Source organism: Castor canadensis, chromosome 7 (assembly GCF_047511655.1).
Source record: "Castor canadensis chromosome 7, mCasCan1.hap1v2, whole genome shotgun sequence".
NCBI classification, from domain to species: domain Eukaryota; kingdom Metazoa; phylum Chordata; class Mammalia; order Rodentia; family Castoridae; genus Castor; species Castor canadensis.
In genome coordinates this window covers 161,488,772-161,511,214 of record NC_133392.1, presented here as the reverse complement: position 1 = coordinate 161,511,214, position 22,443 = coordinate 161,488,772, and the positions used below count along the sequence as shown (strand labels likewise).

At 56.3% G+C, this 22,443-nt stretch overlaps 1 protein-coding gene and 1 long non-coding RNA gene across 4 annotated transcripts in view; one reads left to right on the top strand and one right to left on the bottom strand.

The window, feature by feature from the left end:
• Window positions 1-6,238: 6,238 nt before the first annotated feature.
• Window positions 6,239-15,230, bottom strand: LOC141425053 (uncharacterized). The gene is made up of 3 exons (XR_012450152.1): window positions 15,129-15,230; window positions 14,276-14,955; window positions 6,239-6,856 (listed from the first exon to the last, which is right to left on the bottom strand). It is a non-coding gene; the product is annotated as an uncharacterized lncRNA (long non-coding RNA).
• Window positions 15,231-15,860: 630 nt separating this feature from the next.
• Prdm16 (PR/SET domain 16) overlaps window positions 15,861-22,443 on the top strand; it is a 318,554-nt gene continuing 311,971 nt past the window's right edge. For all 3 annotated transcript variants that reach the window (XM_074081540.1, XM_074081539.1, XM_074081541.1), the window contains exon 1: window positions 15,861-16,223. In XM_074081540.1, coding sequence (XP_073937641.1) covers window positions 16,187-16,223 — 37 coding nt within the window. In that variant the 5' untranslated portion in view covers window positions 15,861-16,186. The remainder of the gene's footprint in view (window positions 16,224-22,443) is intronic.

Here is a 22,443-nt window from a genome sequence, read left to right as displayed (position 1 = left end):
ACTGTTAAGAAAATGAAAAGGCAAAGCCAGGTGTGGTGGTGCACACCTGTAATTCCAATATTTGGGAGGCAAAAGCAGGAGGATCAGCCTGGGCTAAATAGTGAGACCTTGTCTTAAAAAAAATGGAAAGGAAAGGAAATGAAAGAAAAAGAAGAAACTGAAAAGGGGGGCTGGGGTGTAGTCAGTTGGTAGAGCACTTCGCTAGCATGTATGAGGCCCTGAATTAAACTCCCTAGCACTGAAAAAGAGAAAAGGAAGGAAGGACAAGAAGGAGGGAGGGAGGGAAGACAAAAAAGAGAGAAGGAAAGACAGAAAGAGAGAGAGAAAAGGGAGAGAGAGAGAAAGAGAAAGGAAGGAAGGAAGGATGGGAGGGAGGCAGGGAAGAAAAAAAGAGAAGGAAATTTAGAGAGAGAGAGAAAGGAAGGACGGGAGAGGCAAGTGGAACACTCGAAGACCACGTTTATAAACTGCAAGTCTGGGAGTCTTCAGAGATAGTCTGGACAGCAGGAGGGCAGGGTCCAGCCTGTGGCTTTCAGGGCTGTGGCCAGGGCTCCTGACTCAGCATGACCCCATGTTCTGATGTCATAACAAGTGCCACTTAACCTTTTAATAAATTTCGCTTTTCCAAACCTTTCTAAGCCTCTCACCAGACATTCTCAGTGGCCAAGGGTCCTAGCTGGATCAGCTGACCTCTCTCTGGCTTATGCTCATCCCATGAAGCAAGGTCCTCAGTCATCTTTGGGACAGAGGAGGCAGGTGAGTTCTGATCGCCTCCTTCCTACTTGCTGGAGGGGAGAGTCTTCTATCTGCCAGCACATGGACCTTACCCTGCATGGATCTTGTCCTTCTGGCCTCTTGATGCCACCCTCAGGTGGACCTCTGGAGGACGTTGGTCCCGGTTTTTGCCCAGGGCTGTGCTGAGAGGCAGCTCAGCCAATGCCTGGTGTCTTTTGGAAGAAACCCACCTTTGAGGCAAAAGGGCCAACGGCCATGGTGTGGTCACGCTGGCAAGAAAGAGAGAAAAAATAACATTGCCTTTAAAAAGGAGTCAGCCAAACATTTCACACTCTTCCCCAAATCGACTCAGCCATTTTCACAACATAAAATGAGCAAAAAATGTAATTATTTCAAGGTGCCCTTCACCTCGAACTCACTCAAGGCCCACAGCTAAGGGTTTTTAAAAAATACATATATTTAAAGCAAATATTATTGCAAATGACTACTCTGTAATTTGGATTAATTGCTTTTGGTTTTTTCTGGAATAAAATCTTTAAGGCAAACCCATAAAAACCGTGGAGCCCGGGGGCAGCTGTTCCTGCCGTGGTTCATTTGCAGGGAGGCCAGCGCCACCCTGCAGGCAACAGTGGTGGGTCATGAAGTCACTTGTTGGGCCAAAAACCCACAGTGGGTGGAGGCCACACTGAGGACAGCCCCAATCCACACTACACTGCCTGTCACACTTGACAGAACCAGCCTGTGAGCCTCAGGAGCGGCCCGCAACCCAGGGAGTCCAGGAAAGGCTCCTTTAAGTTCACTGCTATTCCATCTACAGGGTGAGGGCCATGCCTCAGCCAGGCCCTGCTGGGTCAACCTGATGGACTCGCTCCAGCAAGAATGTGCCAGTGAGGGCTGTGCCTAAGGCCACATGGGGTATGTGGTTGAGCATGGGTTGGTGTGAGAAAGAGAGAGATGGCAGACTGTCATTCCAAGGATCTCCCCAGGTCTCCTGCCCTCCCCTGGGCCTTCTAACTCCTGGAACATCTGGACTTGAGCCTTTTCTTCACACAGGAGCCAGGAAGACCATGCTCTCAGCAAGGACCTGGAGGGGTCTGTTTCCTGAGCAAGTTGTGTGGACTTGTGCAATGCTGCAGTGAGCCAGGGGCAGTGGCGGGGCCATTCCAATGCTGCAGGGGACCCTTAGAGTCATTTCAGCAGAATGAGGGCAAAGGGCACAGGAGTCACCTGCCCACAAGGCACCTGGTGCCATCAAGCCCATCCTCTCATGTGTTCTGTGCATTTACCCTGAGGGGTTGGCATCATCTTTTCTTTCACTGGGTCCTGTGCCCAGTGTCACATGGCCAGGGAGTGACAGGCTGGGGACTGTGCTCCCTATAGGAGCAGGTGAATGGAGGTGAGGAGCAGCAGGCTCCCACCCCTGACAGCTCTATCCTTGGGCAATGGCAGACATGAACTGGATCTGTTTGTCAAAATTAAATTTACCACTGCAGACATCTGGATACAGGACAGAGATCTGGATCCCTGGGCAGACTTTGTCCCCAGCATTCCTGTGACCTGGATCAAAGTCCATCCCCCACTAAGCCTTGATTTCACCATTGAATATCCCTCCATCCACCCACTATTTATCCATTCACCATCAATCCATCCATCCTCCATCCATCTGCTCATTCATCTACCCACCCATCCATTTACCACTTACCTACCCAGCTGTCCTTCATCCGTCCATTCTCTATCCATCCTGTCACCCTTCCGCCCATCCAACATCTATCTATCTCAATCCACCCATCCACCTGTCCCTCCATCCTCCATTCACTCACCCATTCATCCATTTACCTGCTCATCCATCCATTTATCCTTCCATCTGTCCAACATCCAGCCAGCCAACCACCATTTATTGATCATCTGGGTGCTATGTTCTCTTCTGTGCACTGTGGAATAAAGGAAAACAAAACAGACAAGAAGCCATCCTCTGGGTGACACTCTGAGGGCTATGTCTGTGTGTGTGTGTAGGGGTTGGGGCAGCAATAGACATTTGACCGGCCTGGAAGCTTTTGACATAAGAAATGCAGGTGTGAAAAGATGGCGGTGGGCACAGAAAGCAGGCACTACTCCTGGCAGGGGGTAGGGCCTGTGTCCTGGGCCCCACCAGAACAGTCCTCACAAGCAGGAGAAGGGTGTGTGAGGAGGAGGTTGTTCTGGCTACACCAGACCTGAAGGGAATCAGGGAAGGCCCAGGCTCCTGTGGATTCAGGGAACTGCATTCTCCCACAGCTGTGGCCTGGAGAAGACAGAGAACCTGCCAATCAAGGATAGGAAGGAATGCAAAGGTTCACTCCAGGCTGAGTCTTCAGTGGAGGGGTCAAAGTGACCCTGTCCTTTACCATAGGTGGGGAAGAGTGCAGAATACAAGAATATTTGTTTTGACCCTCAGGCTACCCTGCCCCAACCTCACCTCCAGAGAGGCTCAACTTTAGGGTTCCAGGAAATAGCTGAGGGAAACCTGCCTCAGTTTACTTCTCCATGCAGGTGTTTTTTCACCACATAGTCCCACAATAAAGGTGTCTGCTGTTGCCTCTTTTCTGTGCCAGAAGAGGGCTGCCAGGGCTGTGATCCCCTTCTATAGGCACCTGGCTATGTCTGGTTTTCCAACTGATGTCTACATAGGTCCTGGGGACACAGAAAGCAAGACGATTCCACTGGGCTGGAGAAGGATGGGGGACTTCCTGGAGGAGATGACCTTATACCTCTGTGATGCCTGAGGAGCTGCACCCTCTATGGCTGGGTAGAGGGAGGGCTCCCTGGTGGAGCCAAAAGGTTGGTCCTATGGGTGGGAGAGCAGAGAATATGAGACTTTTCCAGACTTATAAGAAAGAGTACCCCAAAACTCATGATTTGCCATAAGAACACTCGTGTGACTGAAGTGTGGAAAGGTTAGAAAGAAAGGAGGCTGTACAGTTAGAGTTCTTTGTTTCCCTCTCCACTGAGCAATGCCCCTCCCCCATTCCAGCAAAAGTCCAAGGGTTGAGTACCCTGGAATGCAGCAGCTGGCGCAGAGACCACTCCTCAATGCCACGGTGACCCTACAAGGCTGGCACTCATGCCCTTCCCCAGCTCCCCAAGGAGATCAAATGAGTCCCTTAAGATCCCAAGGTTCTCAGCACCACCCATCCTTGGACCTCAGAGAAAACAAGCCCTGCTTACTTTCAGAACTTCAGTCAGCTCCTAGGCATGGGTGAATGTCAAGAGCTATCTACAGAACAAAAAAATAAATAAATAAAGACCAAGGCAAACAGAACAAAGCCATTCGGAGGACGCAGACTACACAGGTAGAAGAAAGCTTCTATAACCATCATATTCCAATAACCGAGAACAGAGAAAACCCACCAACAGAGGGTTTCAAGAAAACTTCCCAGAGCAGAAGTTTCCAGTGTTGAAGATCTCACAGGGTGAGAAGGGACCCACTTCAGGGCACAGCCGTGGGACACTTGGGACAAAGAGAAGAGTCTGTAAGAGTCACGAAGAGCAAGTCATACACCAAGTCTGAGCTGGCAGGATCTTCTCGGACATCTCAGTAGCTGCCCTGGGAGAAGCAGACAACTGGCAACACTCTAAAAAAACTCTGAAGGATAAAAACCAATCTAACCTAGAATTCTATACCCGGCTGGACTATCATCCTGCAATGGAGGCATAAGAAAAACATTTTCAGACCTGCAAAGTCCTAAAAAAATCACCTGCACACCTTTATTAGAAGGTACTGTAATATGTGCATCACAAAAATGAGAATGCAAACCGAGAAAATGTGGACTGTAGGTAGCAGAGACCTGAAGGAATTTGCCTGGAGAGTGGCACCTGCAGCCCCTGGGATGCTGGCTACTGATGGAATGTAGAGGTAGCCAGTCCATGTTGGAGCCAGTGACCAAGCAGCAGGAGCTGAGGTGGCCACCGCCAATGTTTCTGCAGTTGCTATCCCTCGTTGTCACTTGGATGGGGCTGGCTCAGATTCTTATCTTCTCTGGCTTGTCTTGACCTCATGCAGACAAAGTTCTGCTTCCATCTGTGGCTGCACACATGCACTACTTCCCAGCTCTGCAGCTCGGAAGTCTCAGTGGGTCTTCCTGGGCGCAAGTGGAGGTATAGGCAGGGCTGCTTTCCTTTTCCAGAGGCCGTAGAACACAGTTTTCTTGCCTTTTCCAGCTTGTAGAGCTTGCCCATGTTCCTTGGTTCATGGATCCTTCCATTCCCAAAGCCAGCAGGGCTGGTAGACTCTTTCATATCACTTCACTGTAACACTGATGCTCTCGGCCCTTCACCACAGGTAAGGATTACCTGGTCCCACCCAGACAATCCAGGCTCTCTTCCCACCTTCAGGTCAGCTGATAGAAACCTGAATCCCCCGCCACACTGTCCCTCTGATCTGATTTCTTCTTCTTTCCTCCTTCAGCCATACAGAACACTTGAGTCTCCAGGTGTCTGCACTGGCTGTTCCCTCTGCCCAAATGCTGTTCCCCTGGACATGCAGGTGACTCCTTCCTTACTCTAGTCTGTTGGAAATCACATCTTTCTTCTTCAGACTCCTCACCTCTCCTGCTTTGTGTCCACAATGCTTAGAACCTTCCACTCTCTTGCTCAACACTGCCTTCCCAGGAGAAAGAGTGCTTTGAGGTGTGGGGGGAGAAGAGAAGAGACATGTTTATCTGGCTCAGTCACTGCGTATCCTGGGTGTTCAGAGCTGTGCCGTGAATGTGCAACTCTTGAACGAGTAAGACACTCACACTGCAGTCTTCTGGACACTTGACTTTGGTCAGCTCTACTTTCTCTCTGGCTTCCAACTGAGGGTCCGAACTTCTCCTGGGGGGCTGAAGTCAGACTTGGTCTGGCTCATCTGCCCTCAGAGGTGTCACCTGCCCTGCACGCCACATCTTTCCTCCCACAGTCCAGTAGCCATCAATGCCTATTCTGTCTCTCTGACTTTGACCGTTCTGGACATTTTATACAAATGGAATCACACACTGAATGGCCGCTTGTGTCTGGTTCCCTTTTACTCTGCATGGTGTTTCCAAGGTTCAACCACCTTGTAGTGGGTATCAGAGCTCCATTCCCTTTATGGCTGAGTAACATTCCGGTGTGAGGATGGCCACATTTCATTCACCCATTAGAGGTGGTGGTGATGTTCCCCATTCATTTCAATTTCCTTAAGCTGCTGCAGCCAGACACACGTTTGTAGGGGTTTGTATTAGGTGATAAGACTGTATATCAAATGAAGGGAATGGCTGACACAAACTGGATGGTGACCTCCATCCAGTGTGAGAATAGAGGGGGTGTTGTAGGGAGGTCTTGAAGAAAACACTCACCTGCCCACCCTTCACGGAGTGCTGGGCACCATGCCCACTTTGTGCTCAGGTGTATCCAACAGTACACCCTTTATTTGTATGCTTGTTTCAAGAGTTAAAAGCTTTAAGGATGAGCCTAAGAGTTTTTAAATGTGAATACTGAGTAGAGATTTTTAAGTAACAACTTTATTGCAATATAACTCACGTGTTGTAATTTTACACTTCTGTGAAAGTGAGCAATGTCCCAGCATTTGGTACGTTCACAATGGGTATGACAGTCACTGCTGCTTACTTCCAGAACATTTTCCTAATAAGGAACCCTAAGAAGCAGTCTCCCCTTGCCTCCCCTGGCAGTTGCTTATCTACTTTCTGTCTCCATGGGTTTGTCTATTCTAGACATTTTTATGATGTGAATTCTGCTCTGTGTAGCCTTTAATGACTGGTTTCGTTCACTTGGCATGTTTTCAAGCTCATCCGTATTGCAGCGTGGGTTGGTGCCCGTTCCTTTTAATGGCCAAATAATACTCCTCTGCACGGATAAGCCACCTCCTAATTCTCTCTCCACGACTGTACTGTTCCTCATTAACTTCAATGACTTCTGCATCTGACCTCATCCTAGGTGCCAGGAGATCCGGGAGGGGTCCACAAAACCCTGTTGGGAGATGCTAGAACTCTTAAGAGAGGTTGAGTCTTTCCTCCTCAGGCTGACATTCAACAGTAGTCTGTAGAGTGATGACTGTTGTCACCTTTTAGACATGGCTCTTCTGGGTTGACTCGAGGTGAGATGTCTTGGGACACACAGATAAAAAAGAGCAGGCAGGGTGTTAGAGTGAGTTGTTCTTATTTAGCAACACACACACACACACACACACACACACGGGGGAAAAATCACGGAATGCCAATTTGATTGGGAAGGCAGCTTTCAATGAATGACATCATCCCTTGAACATAAATCTTGGTTTGCATGATTTATTTATGTTAAGAAATCCACATATGATGCTGAGTTTTCAATGGCTTTGTTTAAGTGATAGTTTTGCCTTTTTTAGTGAAAGTTGGAGCGATGATAAACAGCTCCAGCTGTAAAAATGAAAGGCGGAGGGGAAGCCAAGGTGATTATTAGGGGAAAATGCTGAGTGGGGAGGGGCACTTGGCCCTTCCATCCTCTAAAATGAAAATTACCCTCTGCCACAACGTGCCACGAACAATTACCTGCTGTTTATTAATTAACCTCTTTTAAAAGTGCCACATTTCTACGAGAAACTGTTATTTCTCTAATGTGAAAACTGGCTTATTCATGTTTATTAGAACAACCGTGTCCCATGTGGCCCAGGCTTTGCACACATTTAACAAACAACAATTTTTTTAAAGAGTGACACTTTTTTATGACTGGAAATACCTTACCAGAAGCTGAAGTATAGAGTATGACCTTTCTTGCTGTGTTGGTCTCCCGATGAGCCCCCAACCGCCACCCTCAACCCCAGGCAGCCACAGCCCAGCCTGGGAGTGTATGCGGAAGGCGGCTCATGATCCCATATAGAAAGATGGGTTCAGGAAGCACAGACCCCACCTGGCTGGGTCTTTCTGGGCCCAGAAAAGCTCACAGGTGACCAAGAGGCCAAAGCACCCTCTGGATGGATCTCATACGCTCACCTGTAAGGCAGATGGGACCCTAGAAAGGGGTCCCAGGAAGACAGTTCTTCATGGGGTGCCTTGTTAGTGCACACCCCAATGTGCACTCCAATCCTTGCAGCTAAGTCACCTGAACCAGGGTTTTTCCGAAAAGAAGTTCTTCATCTGAGTCCTCCTTGTGCTTCTAAGGGCAGGTCCTTGCCTGGGTCACCTATGCCTCCGAGCATAAGTTTCCCCATCTGTAAGGTGGGAGCAATCACCTTTGCTGATCCTGCAGCAAAGGATCATTCTGGTGGTCACACAGCACAGTGTTGCAACCCAGGAGTGGGAGGCTGGCTAGATAACACCGGCACAAGAGCCTGACCCAGGGTTCCTGGTTCAGCCCGAACACTCCCAGCCACAGAACTCTGTGGATAGGCAGTTTCTCTTAGAGGATGCAATTTCTGTTGCTGCCCGCCCCGCCCCTGCTATCCATCATCCTGGTATGGCTGCTGAGCAAGTCAGCTTCCTTTTCTGCATGGGGTTTGAGCAGGGGCCCTGGTGTGTCCTCTTCTCATGGTGCTGGCATAGCTTGCCGACTGGAGGGTGGTGTGTGAGAACCAGGACAGATTAAAGAGAGGAGCTCAGGCTGAAGCACACAGCCCAGCCCATGTCCTGTATGTCCTGCAAAGGTACCCTCATCTCCTCCATCTTCCTCCCTGCTGATACCAGGCTGCAGACTTGAGGAAAGCTACTCACTCATGACTCATTTGTTCACTTACTGAGCACCAAGCAGAGCCCTGTCTGTGGGCCAGGTGCCGGGGCTTTGGAGGTGGTTAGATGCACAGATGTTCAAGACATGGTGGAGGAGATACTCCGAGTTCCCCTGCACCGTCAGACTCTGTAAGTTCCACGACCACTGAGCCCTGCTGGCGCCTCTTGCCATGTATGAGTGAGGGAGTGAATGCTGGGTCTGACACCTGAATCCAGACCTGTGGGAAGCCCTGACCGCAGCTGCCAGGAGAACCAGTTGGCCTGGAGAGCAACTTAGGGCAGGCCTGGGAGCCCAGGGCCTGAGAATCTTCACTGATAAGCGGAACCTGCAGCAACTAGGAACACAGGACCTCAAGCCTGGCCCAGATGACCTTGCCTTCTCTTGTTCAGACAGGGGACAGCTGCTCTTCTGCTCAGAGCCTCTGTGGAGGGGTGCTTGGTTTCAAGAGAAGAAATACAAGGGGGGAGGAGGAGGGTGAAAGACCCTCTACTACTAATATCCTTGCTTCAGCCACCCCACTCTACCAGGGTATAGTGGCCAAGGAAGCTGGAGAGGCTGGCCCAGGGTCCCAGGGGGTGTGGCAGAGGCTGGGTCTGACTACTTTCTCTCCCTCCACACTCTGGATGTCCTAGGTCACAGCACTAAGAGATTAGGGCTAGGAAAGCCAAGTGTACTGGCTGGCCATCCCTCTTCAGTAGACACCCTCGCCTCTGCTATCCACTGGCAGCATGCTCATCCATTTTAATTCCCCACACATCCACACATCAAGGAAGGATACCTCCCTTGTGAGGGAAGGGCTGCTCAAGGAGGGACCCAGTCATCTTTACCACTGTCCCCAGGGCTGACACCCAGTAGAGCCTCAACAAGGTGACCTGTGGGGGCTGCAGTGGGCACCATGCCAAAAGCAAGTGGACCCCCTGCCTCTGGGGCATGTTCCTTGCTGGGGCCGCCATGGGCTCCAGGATGGAGTACAAGAGGACAGGACGCCGGCCGCCAGCATGGATTGTGAAGCCTGGCGAGGGGTCCAGGGGTTGGAGCAGCTCAGCTGCCTAGTCCTGCTGGACTTCTTAAATCCTGGAGCACAAACACTGACGCTGGGTACTGGGTGGGGAGCAGGGACCCCTTCCCTGCAGGACCTGCTGACTGACTCCTTCTAGTTGCTTCACAGATCTGATAATTCTTTTCCCTGCCTGGGGCTGTCCTGGTCTCTGCCCGTTTCTTGTCGGCTCAGAGAGCAGTCTCCATTGCTGCCCTGCGATTACTGGTTTAGTAGAAAACAGAAGGGGGAGGTGGAGCCCTTGGGTGTCCCCCAAAACCATTCCAGTGCCCTCCCCTTACCAGGGTCCTGATCAGAGAGGTGTGTGGGGGAGGTGACGACGGGGGTGCTGGAAGGTTTGCTCATGCTGAGCCCCATCCCCAGCCTGCCCCAGTCCCACCTCCCCTTCACCCAGAGGTTGTGCAGAACCTAGTTCCAAGGTCATGTCCCAGGGCCCCAGGCCAGACATTGGGGTACTGCGTCTGGCACCTGGAAGACCTAAGACCCAGGGTGAAGGAGGAGAACAGGTGATGGAGGTGTGGGTGTATCTCCCTACTGGCCTTGTTAGCACCCCAGCCTCTGGTGCCAGCTCTTCCTCCTCCACTCCCAGCCCCTTCCCGAGCCCACCCGTTCATTTCAGGATTTTGAGTTCTGGATGGTGCCACCCTTAAGAATTCTAGATTGTGTGAAAATTCTAGGTGCCCCCCTCCTGCATAAGAGATCCTGACAGAACAGCCCCAGGCCAGCAGAACCTGCCCAGGAGGGGAGAAAAGACCCTCCCACTTCCCCACAAGAGAAGAATTTCCAAAAGGCAAGGAGGAGGGAGCTGGAGCCTAGGAGGGAACCATGATGGCCAAGCGATGGCAGGGATTCTTCCAGAGCCCAGAGTAACCTTCAGACCCTCTTAATTGGGACACCATCTCTGACGCTCCCGACTTGCAAACCTGGCCCAAAAGGGTGGCTTGCACTGCGCTGGGCCTCCGGCTGGGCGTTGGCAGCCTGGCATTTTCCGTCCATCCGTTCTCTCCTGCAAACCCCACGACAAACCTGAGAGAATGGCGCGTCTGACTTCATGTCACGGAAGGGGAACCAAGGTGAAGATAAATCCCTAGCAGCCCCTCCTTGAGGATTACACCTGCGGGGTACTAAGAGGCCAGGGCCAAAGATAAAATGTGGTTTCCAAACTAAAAGGGCCGGGAGTGCGGGGCCGGGCGGTAGCTGAGAAGATCCGCAAGCGGATTCGGCGCGAGCCGCTTCGGCCGCCGCCCGGTTACCCGCGCCCGGCCGCTGTGCCCGCTCTGGGCATCTGGGGACGCGGGGGTCGAGCTCCCCCCTAACGGATCCCAGGCCTCGGCCGCCGAGCCCGGCGAGCGACGCGGCTCTCGGTTTTCGTTGCTACCAAGGTCCTGCTCGCGCACGGCGGGAACCGGAGCGCGGGCGATGGCCTCGTCTACGCGGGCCGCGTTCGGGTGCAGCCTCCGTTCATCTCGGCCGCGGGCAGCTTCGCGAGCGCTGCAGGTCAGGGCGTTGCGGGGAACGAAGTTGCTCCTGGGGCGCAGACGGGCGCCCGTGTGTTGCGGGCGGCGGGACCAGGACCCCCCCCAGCTCTCCTGCTGCGGGGCGTGGGTGAGCACGTGGTCCAAGAGCACACTTAGCGCAACCCGGACAGCGAGATTCGTTGGCGGATTTTCTAAGGTTCTGCGATCGAGAGGAAAAGCGTGGGAAACCGATTCCGTTGATTGCTCCCCGCAGCCCGCAGCCCGCGCACAGTTGCGGGAGCCTCGCTCGGCTTCCCCGCACTTGGGCCCGGCCCTCTGCGCTCGCCCGGCAAGAAGGAGTCCTGAGGGGAATTCCTGCACTTTCTGGAGAGCCGATTTGTGTCGGATATGAGCGCAAACTCTCTCCCGGGCAGAGGATAGAGGAGTTCAGGCCCACAGTCTCAATCTCTTGAAACAAAACAAGACAAAACAATTGCTAATAGAGCCCTCAGCATGCACGTGAAAGTCGGCCTGCCACTTCTTTCCTCCAGAGAGCTTGTCACCGGGGCAGGGACATGAGGACACACACACACACACACACACAGCAGAGGAATTCCACTGGGGCCCTCAGGCAGCTACAGCACTTATGCCTGCCCATCCTCCGGAGAGGCTCCTGGTGTGCAAGGGACAAACCTCCTTGTTCTGTGTTCCTAAGAAGTCAGTTTGTGAACATCTGGGGTTTGTTCTAACTGGGCTGTGTGGTTCATATTCCTGCGAAGTCTTGGGTGGGACTGTCCCCACCCCTCCAAGAGACCCATTCTGGGACCAGGAACAGCTATCAGTACCTGGAGGCCCCAACTCTGCATGAAGAATAGTGTGAGCATAAATTGAGACTTGTTTCCTTCAATCCACAAAATCATCCAGGTCACAGTGTGGTTCCCTAGTCTTGTGAAGGGAGAGGGACAAAGGGGATTCTGGAATATTGAGCCCAGAGTCCAGGAACTCCTGCAGCCCCTATATACAGCCGAGGCTGGGTGCTGAGGGTGAAAGGAAACGTCTCCTTATGTTGTCGGTGCCCCACCCCAATCACCATTTCAGACCGAACAGGCCGGCAAGGCCAGCTTTGGCTCCAGGCTGGAAGGCATCTGCACTTCCCCATTGAGCCTCTGTAGGGGAGCAGTCCCAGCAGACTACCTCCATTTTCCCCTCCAAATCCGCCCATCCCCCTCATGGCCTTCAAATCAGGAAGGTTTCCACCCAAAGTGGGGCAGGAGGAGAACATGCAGAGAGAGCAAGACCCTTGTCTTTCCTGACTTGGGGGCCCACGTGTTGGGGTGGGGCAAGGGCTGGGAGCCCTTCCTGTGGCAGTTCTAGTTCTCCCAGGAAAGCACACTATAGAGGTGTGCTTTTATTCTCTTTGCTACCCCGAAGGGAGAGTGAGCAAAACTTGATCTGGAATCTCACACAGCCCCAAGATGGTGGCCAAACTGAGTGCAGAAGAGAGGGAGGAAAGGGGCAAGAACCTGTCAAGTCCAACACATCAGTTTCTCCCACAACACACAATAAAAAACCCATCTACAGCCAGGCTCCCTAGGACTTGGGGGCATGAGAAGGGCAGCTGAGCCAGCTATGATTGCCTGGTACTTCCACACACTGCAGCCAGCCTCCTCTTAAAAGGCTCGACCTTCCCAGGAGATATGGGTCATAGGGCCTGACCAAGTGAAGGGACCATGTAGCCCTCAGAGTGCCCTGCATGAACTCCAGGGCTGCTTGGGGGACCCCTGGGGCTGAGGACCCTACTCACCCATTACTCCGTCTCTGAGGTTTACTCCAGCCCTGCCAGATCAATTTTCCTCATTCTCCCAGCCCTGTCCTTTTCCTAGAGGAGTAGATCTGATCAGCTCTCTAGCCTTACTCTTCATTTTCTGGAAAGGGCGAGAATTGGTGGACTCCTCCCTTGCCCAGAACACAGAGAAATTGGGGGCAAAAGTCCCCTTTCTAGCTCTCCAGACTCAGCAATGAGGTTGGTTCCAGAACTTGATAGCAGTGTGCAGTTGTCTAATATAGGGAGCTGCTGTTCTGACAGCCTACACCACGATGGAGCTGACAACCACAGGAAGCACTTCCACACCCAAGGCAGGGTCCCTGAGGTTCAGCATTAATTCCCAAATTCCCCAGAGCTTGACTCAGTTTGAAAGCTTTTCTTAAATGTTTTAGTAACAACCTTTTCCCCAGAGGGCCCCCACTTGCCTATACTTGTTCTTCTTAGTCTCCCCCAAATTCTGCCAGGAAGGTACACAGATGGACTTGCTGAGTCTGAGTTTTCCTGCTTCACCCTTTCCCTTGGAGGGACTCTTAGACACCTGACCTGCTCTCTGCTTCTAAGTCTGGCCACGTGGGGGCAGGGCCTGGCCAGGCTAGGACCCAACCCTGGCCAGGGCCATGGCATTGGGGACTGAGTGCTGTGGCCCCTCCGGCAGACTGGGCAGACATTGCCCCTCTGGAGGCAGCAGCTGCAGCACCTAGGGCTCTCCGCAGCTAGCTAGCTCCTTGATCAGCCTTGATTTCCAGATCCTCCTCCCCAGGCAGGCCATCTCCCACATCCACGGGCCCTGGTGAAGGGCAGGGAAGAGACACTACAGCTTTGCCTAATCCCCATATCTTACTGGGCACAATTCACTGGTGGCTTTCCTGGCCCAATCTGGCCAGAGTGCTAGGAATGCCCTCTTTAGCTGAGACAGTGGGCAAGAAGAGGGCCCAAGTGAGCCAGGCACCCCAAAAGAAGGCAGGACCTCCCTAACTTTGGGGCCTGCTGGCTGCCTCCAGGGCAGGGGAAAAGGAAGCCAGGCCTGGGCTGGGCTGGGGAAGGATAGGAACCTTTCCTTGTGAGAAAGGGCCCGCAGGCTCCATTGTATCTCTTCAGGTCTCAGGCTAACCTCCTGGGGGGCCTGGCTACAGGCTGGATCAAGGGGTGCCTGGGGTGCTTCTGTAAAGGTGTGACCATGAGCCCTTTCTGGCCAGGAGCCCCAGTGAGGTTAGGTCCTCACAGGGTGGTCTGGAGGCCACCCTGGGTCAAGGTTAGGAAGGACAGGACTTGTGTTATTGGGCTCCAGCTACCCCAGGGGGTTGGCCAGGGGCTGTGGCAGCCACAGCCTGCTAGGGGAACTCCTAACCACAACTTCCAGAGCCTGGCCCTGAAAGCTCAGAGGGTCTGTGCCTTAGCCCAAGGAGACAGAGTCCATGTGAGAAGCATGAGTAATGGGAAGGCAGAGGGTAGGGAATGGGCCGCTGGGCCTGAGGCCACACTCACCTAAGGCCAAAAAAGCGGAAGCAGCAGACACTGAGCTCTTCCTCCCTCCAAGGAAGCGAGTGGGGTGCAGGACTGGGCACCTCAAGCCATGGGAGCTTCAGAGGGTTGGAATCCCTGCAGGAAAGCCCCAGCAGACTGCAGATTCGCAGGCAGAAGGCCCCTGGCACCGCCACTGCTGTCTCCACTGAGCTTTCCCTCTGGGGTAGCAGCTTGGGTCCTTCGGCCCTCCTTCTTCTGGGTTTCTCTGCTAGGACTCCGGGTTTGCTCTCTGGCGGCTGCCGTTGTATCGCAAAGGCGCAGGGTTCCGTTTGTAGGTCTGGCTGCAGTGGCTACTGGTTTCTTTGCACAACAAAGAGGGGGTGGGCATGGCCAGAAGCCCCACCAGTGGCGGCAGAGAGACTTGGAATCTCCAGCCGACCCCTGCTTCAGGCTCAGGTGACTCCGTGACAGCTCCAAGTATAGCTGCTTGGTGGGACCTTGGTACTCGCGAAGGGCGGGGCGGGGGTGGGGGGGAGGCAGCGACCCAGCCAGGGCAGTTCCTCCGTTTGCCTTCAATTATTTCTCCAATCCAAACCATACTCGGATGAGGAATCCGCTCTCACCCCATCAGGCCTCTGGGCTGGGGCCACACTGCCTGTGCCCAGTCAGCCCCTCCGCCACCGTGCCTCCGAGTTTGAGGGCTGCAAGGGCAGAGAAGCGCTGGATCGGCTGCAGCCCGCACTCCTCCACCTGTGCCGCGGGCGCTCCAGCCAGAGACGCGTCTGGGCCCCCAGAGGCCAGAGGGGAGTGTTAGCAGAGGGCCCCGGTTCCCAAAAGTGGGCCAGCTCCGGCGCTCGCGCACTGGGGTACTCACCTGGTGACCGCCGCTGCCGCGGAGCTGGGGCGCGGAGGCAGGAGCGCGCGGGCCCGCCCCTGAGGTGGAGAGGTGCTGGGCGCTCCGCCGCGAGGACGCCTGGAGTTGGGACACCTCCCCCGCCCCCCCCCCGGCGCCGCCGCCCCCGACACAGAGAGCGCTGCCCTCTGCCGCTCCGGGCCCGACCGAGGATGGCGGGTCCGAGTGCCGCCCGCCGGTCGGGACAGTGGCGGAGCGCGGAGCTGGCGACGCCTCGGCTGTTGTTTTTGAGCCTCGAAGCCCGAAGCTGCAGCCGTTGGGTGGGGGCGAAGGGGAGGGGGCGGGGGCCCGGGGAGGCCCGAGGGGGGCGGCGGGGCCCGGAGGGGGCTTCGGAGGAGCCGGGTTCTGGCGCGCGGGCCCCGACACCCCCTCAGTGATCACGGGGCGGGGGCCGGGACCGAGGGAAGCGTTCGGGAGAAGAGCGGGCTGGGGAGAACGTGAACGAAAGCTTTTTAATTAGTAATAAAATGTAATAAAACGAAGCAATAACAGCCCAGATCCGCGTCTGAACTATCAGCGCGTTTGCCCCGAGATCCAAGGAAGTCGCGCAGAAAACCGCAGCCGCCACCCTATCTTCGGCCCCGGCTGGGGCGGGAGCCTCAGCGCGACGCAACGCAGGGGCAGGGCGGGGGGACGGTCACCTCGCCTCCAGGGCCACCTGGGTCCTTTTAAAGTGTCCGGGGTGCGGGCCCCGGGCGGGAGCGCCGAGCACAGAATGTCTTCTTAAAGGGCCAGTTCCGAGCTGCGCTGAAAAGGGGGGGGGAGGGGGGAGAGAGAAGTGAGGTGAAGACCGGGAAGGCCGAGGAGAGCCCCCCAATCCCGCGCCGAGGCGGCGGCGGCGCGACGATGAGGATGATGAATACATTGCAAAGTTTTTTTGGCCCCGGCGAGGGGTGTCAGATTGAGTGCTCTGTGCGCATGTGCGAAGGTGTCCAAACTGACAATGCTGGGGAGATGAAGATAGTGTGTAGCTGCTTCTGGGCTCAAGGAGGAGGAGAGAGATTCCGCGAGCCGACACCATGCGATCCAAGGCGAGGGCGAGGAAGCTAGCCAAAAGTAAGTCTCCCGCGCTCGGCCGCGCCGCGCTGCCGGGCCCGGGCCGCGGGGCCGGGGTACCCGGGCCAGGGGTGCGCGTCGGGGCGCGGTCGGCGCGCCTGCTGCTCCGGCCCCCGGCTCGGTCGTGCGGCCCGGGGGCTGCTCCGCCTCCCGCGCTCCGGGGCGGCCGGGCTCGGCGCAGAGGCTCGGGGCGCCCGGGCCGCGCGCTCCCCGAAGGCGCCGGCCCCCTCCCCGCCGAACCCCCTCCCCCCCACAGTGTCAGGCGCTCGGGCCCGGGAACCCGAGGCGCGCGGTGGGGGCCGGGGAGGGGGGCGGAGGGGGAGGGCTGGGGGTGGAGGGGAGCGAAAAGCGAAAGTTAGCGAAAAGTTGACGAAAGGGGAGAGCAACTTTTTCCTCCTCGCTCGCTCTCTCCCTCTCTCTCTCCGAGTGGCTCTCAGTCCTGGTCAAATCATATTCCGGGCTTTTGAAATAGTGGGCGCTAGAGCACCGCCTTTGGCGTCCGCCAGCCGGGCGCAGAGGAGGGAGACCCCGAGCCGGGGAGGGGGCGGAGGAGGGGGCGCGGGCCTGCGCCCACCCGACTCCCCAGGAGCGAGGGCAGGGGTGGCGAAGGCAACACGGCCGCAGCCACTTGGGGAGCAAAATGGAGACTTTCCCAGCTCTTGGAACTGTGGTCGTGAAGTTTATTCCCAAGTGGTGCCCCGCGTGGTGGCGGGCGCTCCTCTGTGACTCTGGCAGCTCGCGCCGGCCGCTCCGGCGCTGGTGCCTCCAGCAGCAGGGTCCCCACCAGCCGCTTTCCGACCGGCCGCCGCCACCGCCCTCGGCCCCGCTCGCTCGGACCCTCCCGCACACGCTCGCCTGGCACAGCTGCGAGGCCCATGGGGACGGAACTGCCCCGGCGAGACTGCCCGGGCCCGGGTCTTACTTTCTCTTTCGCTCCGCCCTGGGCCGAGCCTGGGACTCCGCACGCAGCCTGCCGCCGGCGGGTCCTTGCCGCGGGCCGGGTGCTCCCGGCGTCCGCGCCAACGCTGCCACTGCGCCCCCGAGCAGCCCGCGTACCCTGCGAGTCCGGCCGCTGGCGCCATCCGCTGCGAGGCCGGAGGGCCGGGGGCTGCGGCCCTGGCGGCCGTCGCGACAGGCAGGTGGGGACAGGCGGCGCCGCGGCCCGGCGAGCGCGGCTCCCGCAGCCCGGCCGCGGCCCGGCTACAACGAAGCGACAAGAACCGCGCAGAGCGGACTCGGCGCCGCCTGGTCGTGCCGCCCCCTCCTCTGCCTCCTGCCCGCCCGCGGAAGGGGAGCCCTGGCCCGCTCCGCTCGGGACCCCTGCCCCACCACCAGGCCATTCCGTTCGCTCCTCCAGGGCCCGGTCCTGCCCGGCCCAGCCTCGCGGCACCCAGGGCTGAACCCTCAGGCGTCAGCCCACTGGGTGCGGGACTCTCGGCAGTTTTCCGAAAAAGCTCCACTCCTTCGTGTTCGGGACCCGGCCGGACTCTGCCCCACAGCGGCCCCCACAGCCCTAGGCCGCGCGGCCAGCCTGCAGGGAAAAGCAGCTCCCATCTTCTGCCAGGCTCCCCTGGGTTCCGCCGTTAGCGTTTCGTGGCCCCTGAGTGAGACGCCCCCTTCTAGCCGGGTTCCTCGCCAGCTGCCCTTGGCCTCTGCCTGCAGGGCCTCCCGTGACCTCTGACCCCTCTGGTACGAACAGGGCCGAACGTTTTGCTGCGGACGCGAAGGGACTATGTGCGCACTGCGTGTCTGCCCACGGCGCGAGGACCAAGCGTTGTGTTCTATTGGGGTCTGCGTGTGCACCGCGGACCTTCTCTGTGCCGACTCCCTGGCTGCAGGCCGCGCTGGTTAGGCTTGCAGAGGAAGGGCCCAGAGCTGGAGCGAGAAAGAGCAACGCTACTGCGCTCCTCCCGGCCTTCGCTGCAAGCGAGAGGCTGGCTCAGCGCTCCCCGCGCGGCCCCGGAAACTTCCCAGAGGCCCACGCCGGGTGGGTCGCTGCCTGAGCTCAGCTTTCCGACTGTTGCACCTCCGCCAGGTGGGGAGGGTTGCCTGGGCTCGGCTCTACTCAAGACCGGAACGGGTGCCTGGCAGGGTCCTACAGCCTGGCCTGAAGGCCAGAGAATCGGAGGACCCGACCGATTGGAGTACAGAGCGCTGGCTTCTCTTTCCTGGGCGATCTTAGTGAGAAACAGCCCATAGGAGTTTGACCCGCGACAGGCCGAGAGAACCCTCTCTTAGGTGCGCCATGAGACCTGGCTCCAGGCTCCACAGCTGGGACTGCTGCTCCCGGCACTCTCCAAGAAGGTGGCTGAGGCAGACTCCGGTCGGCCGGTCGGGGCTGCCTGCTCCAAACAGCGCAGGATCAGCTGAGGAATTTCATTTCATTGAACAATATTTTAAGCAGATGTGAAAGTCCCCGGGGACCGACTCCATTACCTGAATCGGAGGCAGCAGAGCTGGCACTCAGCAGCCAACAGAGCATCCTCCTCCCCACCACAACCCCACCGGGGTCATGGACTGGGGGAAGGAAGCAAGGTCATGGTTATTCGGGCTCTGGTGCACTTGGGCCCTGGGCTGTCCCTGAAATTGTGTATAGGGGACAGAAGGACAACCAGACCAATGTATGTTACCTCCTAACCCAGTGCTTGGTGGGGACGAGCCTGAGGGTGCACCTGGGGCCATAATTTCGTTTGTGTTTCCTGCTAACTGTATTCTAGGCCCTAGCTGGGATGGCTTGCTCCAGCTGGGCCTGCTAGGTGCCTGAGTTGGTAGCATTTTGGGGGCCATGGTGGGGGTATTCGATGCGCTTTCCAAGGGCAAAGGTCAAGGGGCACTCAAGATGGCACTGGGACTCAGCTGATGGAAAACCTGAGGATGGGGCCAGGGGCAGAGTGAGGACAGCTTAGGGTCAGGGTCTCCTTACTCATTCTGGGCCAGTGCTGCTGGCCAGTGGGGACACGGGACTGTCCTCCCACATTAAAAAAAACCCACATACACGAAATTCTCAACAATAGCTTTGTTGTTTCTGCCACTATTGGTGAGCCAGGTGGGCTGGTGGGGGTTTAGCACAGCCAAGGTGCCCTTCTGACCTCTACCCTTCTCATAGCACAGTCGGGGGCCTCTTTGCGGGGCATGTACCCAGACACTCAACAGCCAGGGCCCTCAGCAGAGCCGCCCTCATTCTCTGAGGCCTGATTCCCATGGAGGTGACAGACCCATGATCCCAGGGCTGTGACAATGGCCTTCCCCACAACCACTACCTAGGCCTGCCCGCTGTGGGTCTTTGTGTGAGACACAGGGTGGGGTCGAGCAGGCTGCAGGCCCAGCTCTAAGCCTGGTTCCTTCTTCCAGATGAAAACAGGCCAGGCTCTGCTTGCTGAGTCCTACCCTTCTCCCACCTTCCCCAGGGCAGTCTGCCCCTCCCCCAGGCTCTCCCCAGAGCCCAGCCTCCAACCTTTCCTCTGGACACTGGCTAGGGCGGCAGCACCAGGAGCGGCTTGGTAGAATTGTCTTGCCCCCCGCTTTAGGCGGAAAAACGCAGAGGCTATAGTGGAGGAGCGGGTGCAGGCTGGCCGCCAGTGCCCGGCTGCCCTGTGCAGTGAGCCATAGGTCCTGCCCCTGCCACAGACTGGTGTGCCACGGTGTAGAGACCTAAGGGGCTAGTTTGCTGCTGGATAGCCCCCCACCCCAACCCAGGCCAGTGCAGGCTGTGCCCTAGGGTCTCTAAGCACCCACTGGCCTGGGCCCGCCCAGCTTCTCTTGTGGGGAACAGGTGCGGCCAGACCTCCTAGCCCTCTGGTTGCTGAGACCTCCAAGTCCTTCTGGACAGTGCTGGGGCAGGGTGCTAAGTCTTAAGTCTCCGGTTTCTACCCAGAGGCCGGTGTGGGCGGCTTGGGCTCCCCCCCCAGGACCCCTGGGGGAGGCTTGTCCAGCAACTGCTCGCTGGCTTCCATGGGTGCGATTAGCCCCCTATTTTATTCAATTAGGAGGCAATTAGGGATCCTTGGGGGGCTGGTACTGATAATTAAGATGACGTACAATTAGAGTTTCAACAAAAATTACCCAGGATTAAAAGTCTTTTGATTGATTTCGTTTAAAAATTTCAAATAGCGTTAAATACAATTTATCAGGTTTTGAATGAAACCCGAGTATAAAGTCTTGGAAGCAGCACTCACGGAAGCCGCGCGCCCGAACACAAGGAGCGGCTGCTGTGCCTTCCCAGGGAGGGAAAGAAACTTGGCGAGGCGGAGGGAGCCGGCCGGGCCTCGCCACGGCGCAGCGCAGCGCCGCGCTGGACCCCTGGGTGCAGATTCTCCAGATGGCATAGGCGGGCGGGTACGCGGGGCCTGGGAACGCCGGGCTCGGCTGGTGGTCGCAGCGGCTCCCTGCTCCCCGCGCATAAAGTGGCGGCCAATTACTGTGCACCGTAGCGCCCGCGTCTACACCGCGCAGCCAAGGCCTGACCCCCAGCCCAGCCAGAGCAGCGCCTTTCTCTTTGGAGCCCCAAGGAGTCCCCCTGCCTCTTGGCTTCCCTGGCAGAAAAGGACAGTGTCAGCGTCTGAACTCCCAGACCCTCGACCCCAGCCCAGACTGTGTGGGCGCCTGGCCCCGGTTGGCTGGCATGCCCTTCGTTGTCTCCGGGGGACCTGAGCTGAGATACGCTGGAGTTCTAAGTCGGCAGTGGGGGCATGGGGGTGAGGACAGGAGAGATCTGTGTGTGTGGGGGGGGGGGACGGAAGTGAGGGCAGAGGAAAGGATTTTCAGAATCTCCCTCCCCTCATCTTCTCCCTACCCCATCCTCTAGAAGTCAAACACCCAACTTCAGTCAAGGCAGTGGGTACAGCCTGGAGGCAGCTGGTCAGGGCGCTTGTGGAAGCATTGCGGTGGTTCCCCTGTAGACATGACCCCAACAACCCCTCCACCTGCCCTGGGGAGGAGGAAGTGTGGAGTAGCTGGCGCCTCTTTTAGGCATAAGAAACTTCAGGCACAGAGAGGTAGAGTAGATCACTCAGCCACACAGCAAGTTCAGGGTTCAAGGGAATGTCAGTTCAATGAATACCTCCAAACTTTCTCATGTAGCACTCCTTCCCCACAGGGCACTGCAGACTCTAGTTAATCCCATAGTTTTTTGTTTTTTTTTTAATGTGTCAGGGTTAAACTTATTTTCTCAAGGCCAATGCTCAGCTTGGAACAGGTTTTTGTTCTTAAAAGGCAAGTAGACATCTAAGTGCTTACAGTTTGTGAATGCAGTCATGAACTGTGCCATGGCTGCGTGCAGACTGGGTTCTGTATTTGCTCCGGGCTGGACTCTCTGCTCCAGGGAGTGGTTGTCTGGTTCTCCTGCCCTGGCTGTGGGTGCCCTCTCCCAAGGGCAGGTGCAGAGTAGCCAGTGTTGACGGGGGATGGCCTTGCCTGTCCTCCTCCCTCCTATTGCCTTCCGGTCAGAGCAAGTGCAGGAGGCTGTGCCTTACCCCTAGGAAGTGTGGGACCTGCCTGCTTACCCCCCCACACACACTCTGGAGTGGAGTAACCAGCCAGCCCCACCCCAGGCAGTTTGGGAGCAGTGCTGCTACTGCTGCGTGTACCTGAGTTGCAGGGCCGGCGCAAGGTTGCTGGTCTGGAATTGGCCATTTTGCCTCCAGAATGGGACCTCATGGGCTATGGCCAGGGCCACAGTGACCATTCTGGACTCCTGATTCAAGTGGCCCCCAAGTAAAGGAGGTATGGCTTCTCCCTGCTCTGATCACTCCCGACCTTCTGGGTTTCAGCATCAGATCCTTCACTGTCTGGAGGTGGCTGGCTGGCCCTGGGCAGCCTCTCCTGAGACCTGGGAACAATACCCAGAGCGGGAAGATAGGAGTGCTGGCCGCTGGAGATACATGCTTGTTTAATAGTTAACATTTTGTGCAAAAAAGGAGGGAAGTCAGGTTCTGGTGAGGGCTTTGCTTATTTTATATCCACTATAACTATTTCTGTCCATGAAAATTGGCTTAATTATATCAATGGAATGTTTCTTTTTCAATTCTGTATGCAATTAGTCCATCTTGCCGGCTGCAATTTATTTTAATAAAAAAATAAACCAGTGGTGTGTTCAGTTCCTCGTCCCCTGGGGACAAATGCGATTGGTGTGTTTAATTTCATTAACTACAATGCGGCCTACTGGAAAAATGTATAAAATCAGCTTTATACAGCTTAAACACTGGCATTTGAAACAAATCAT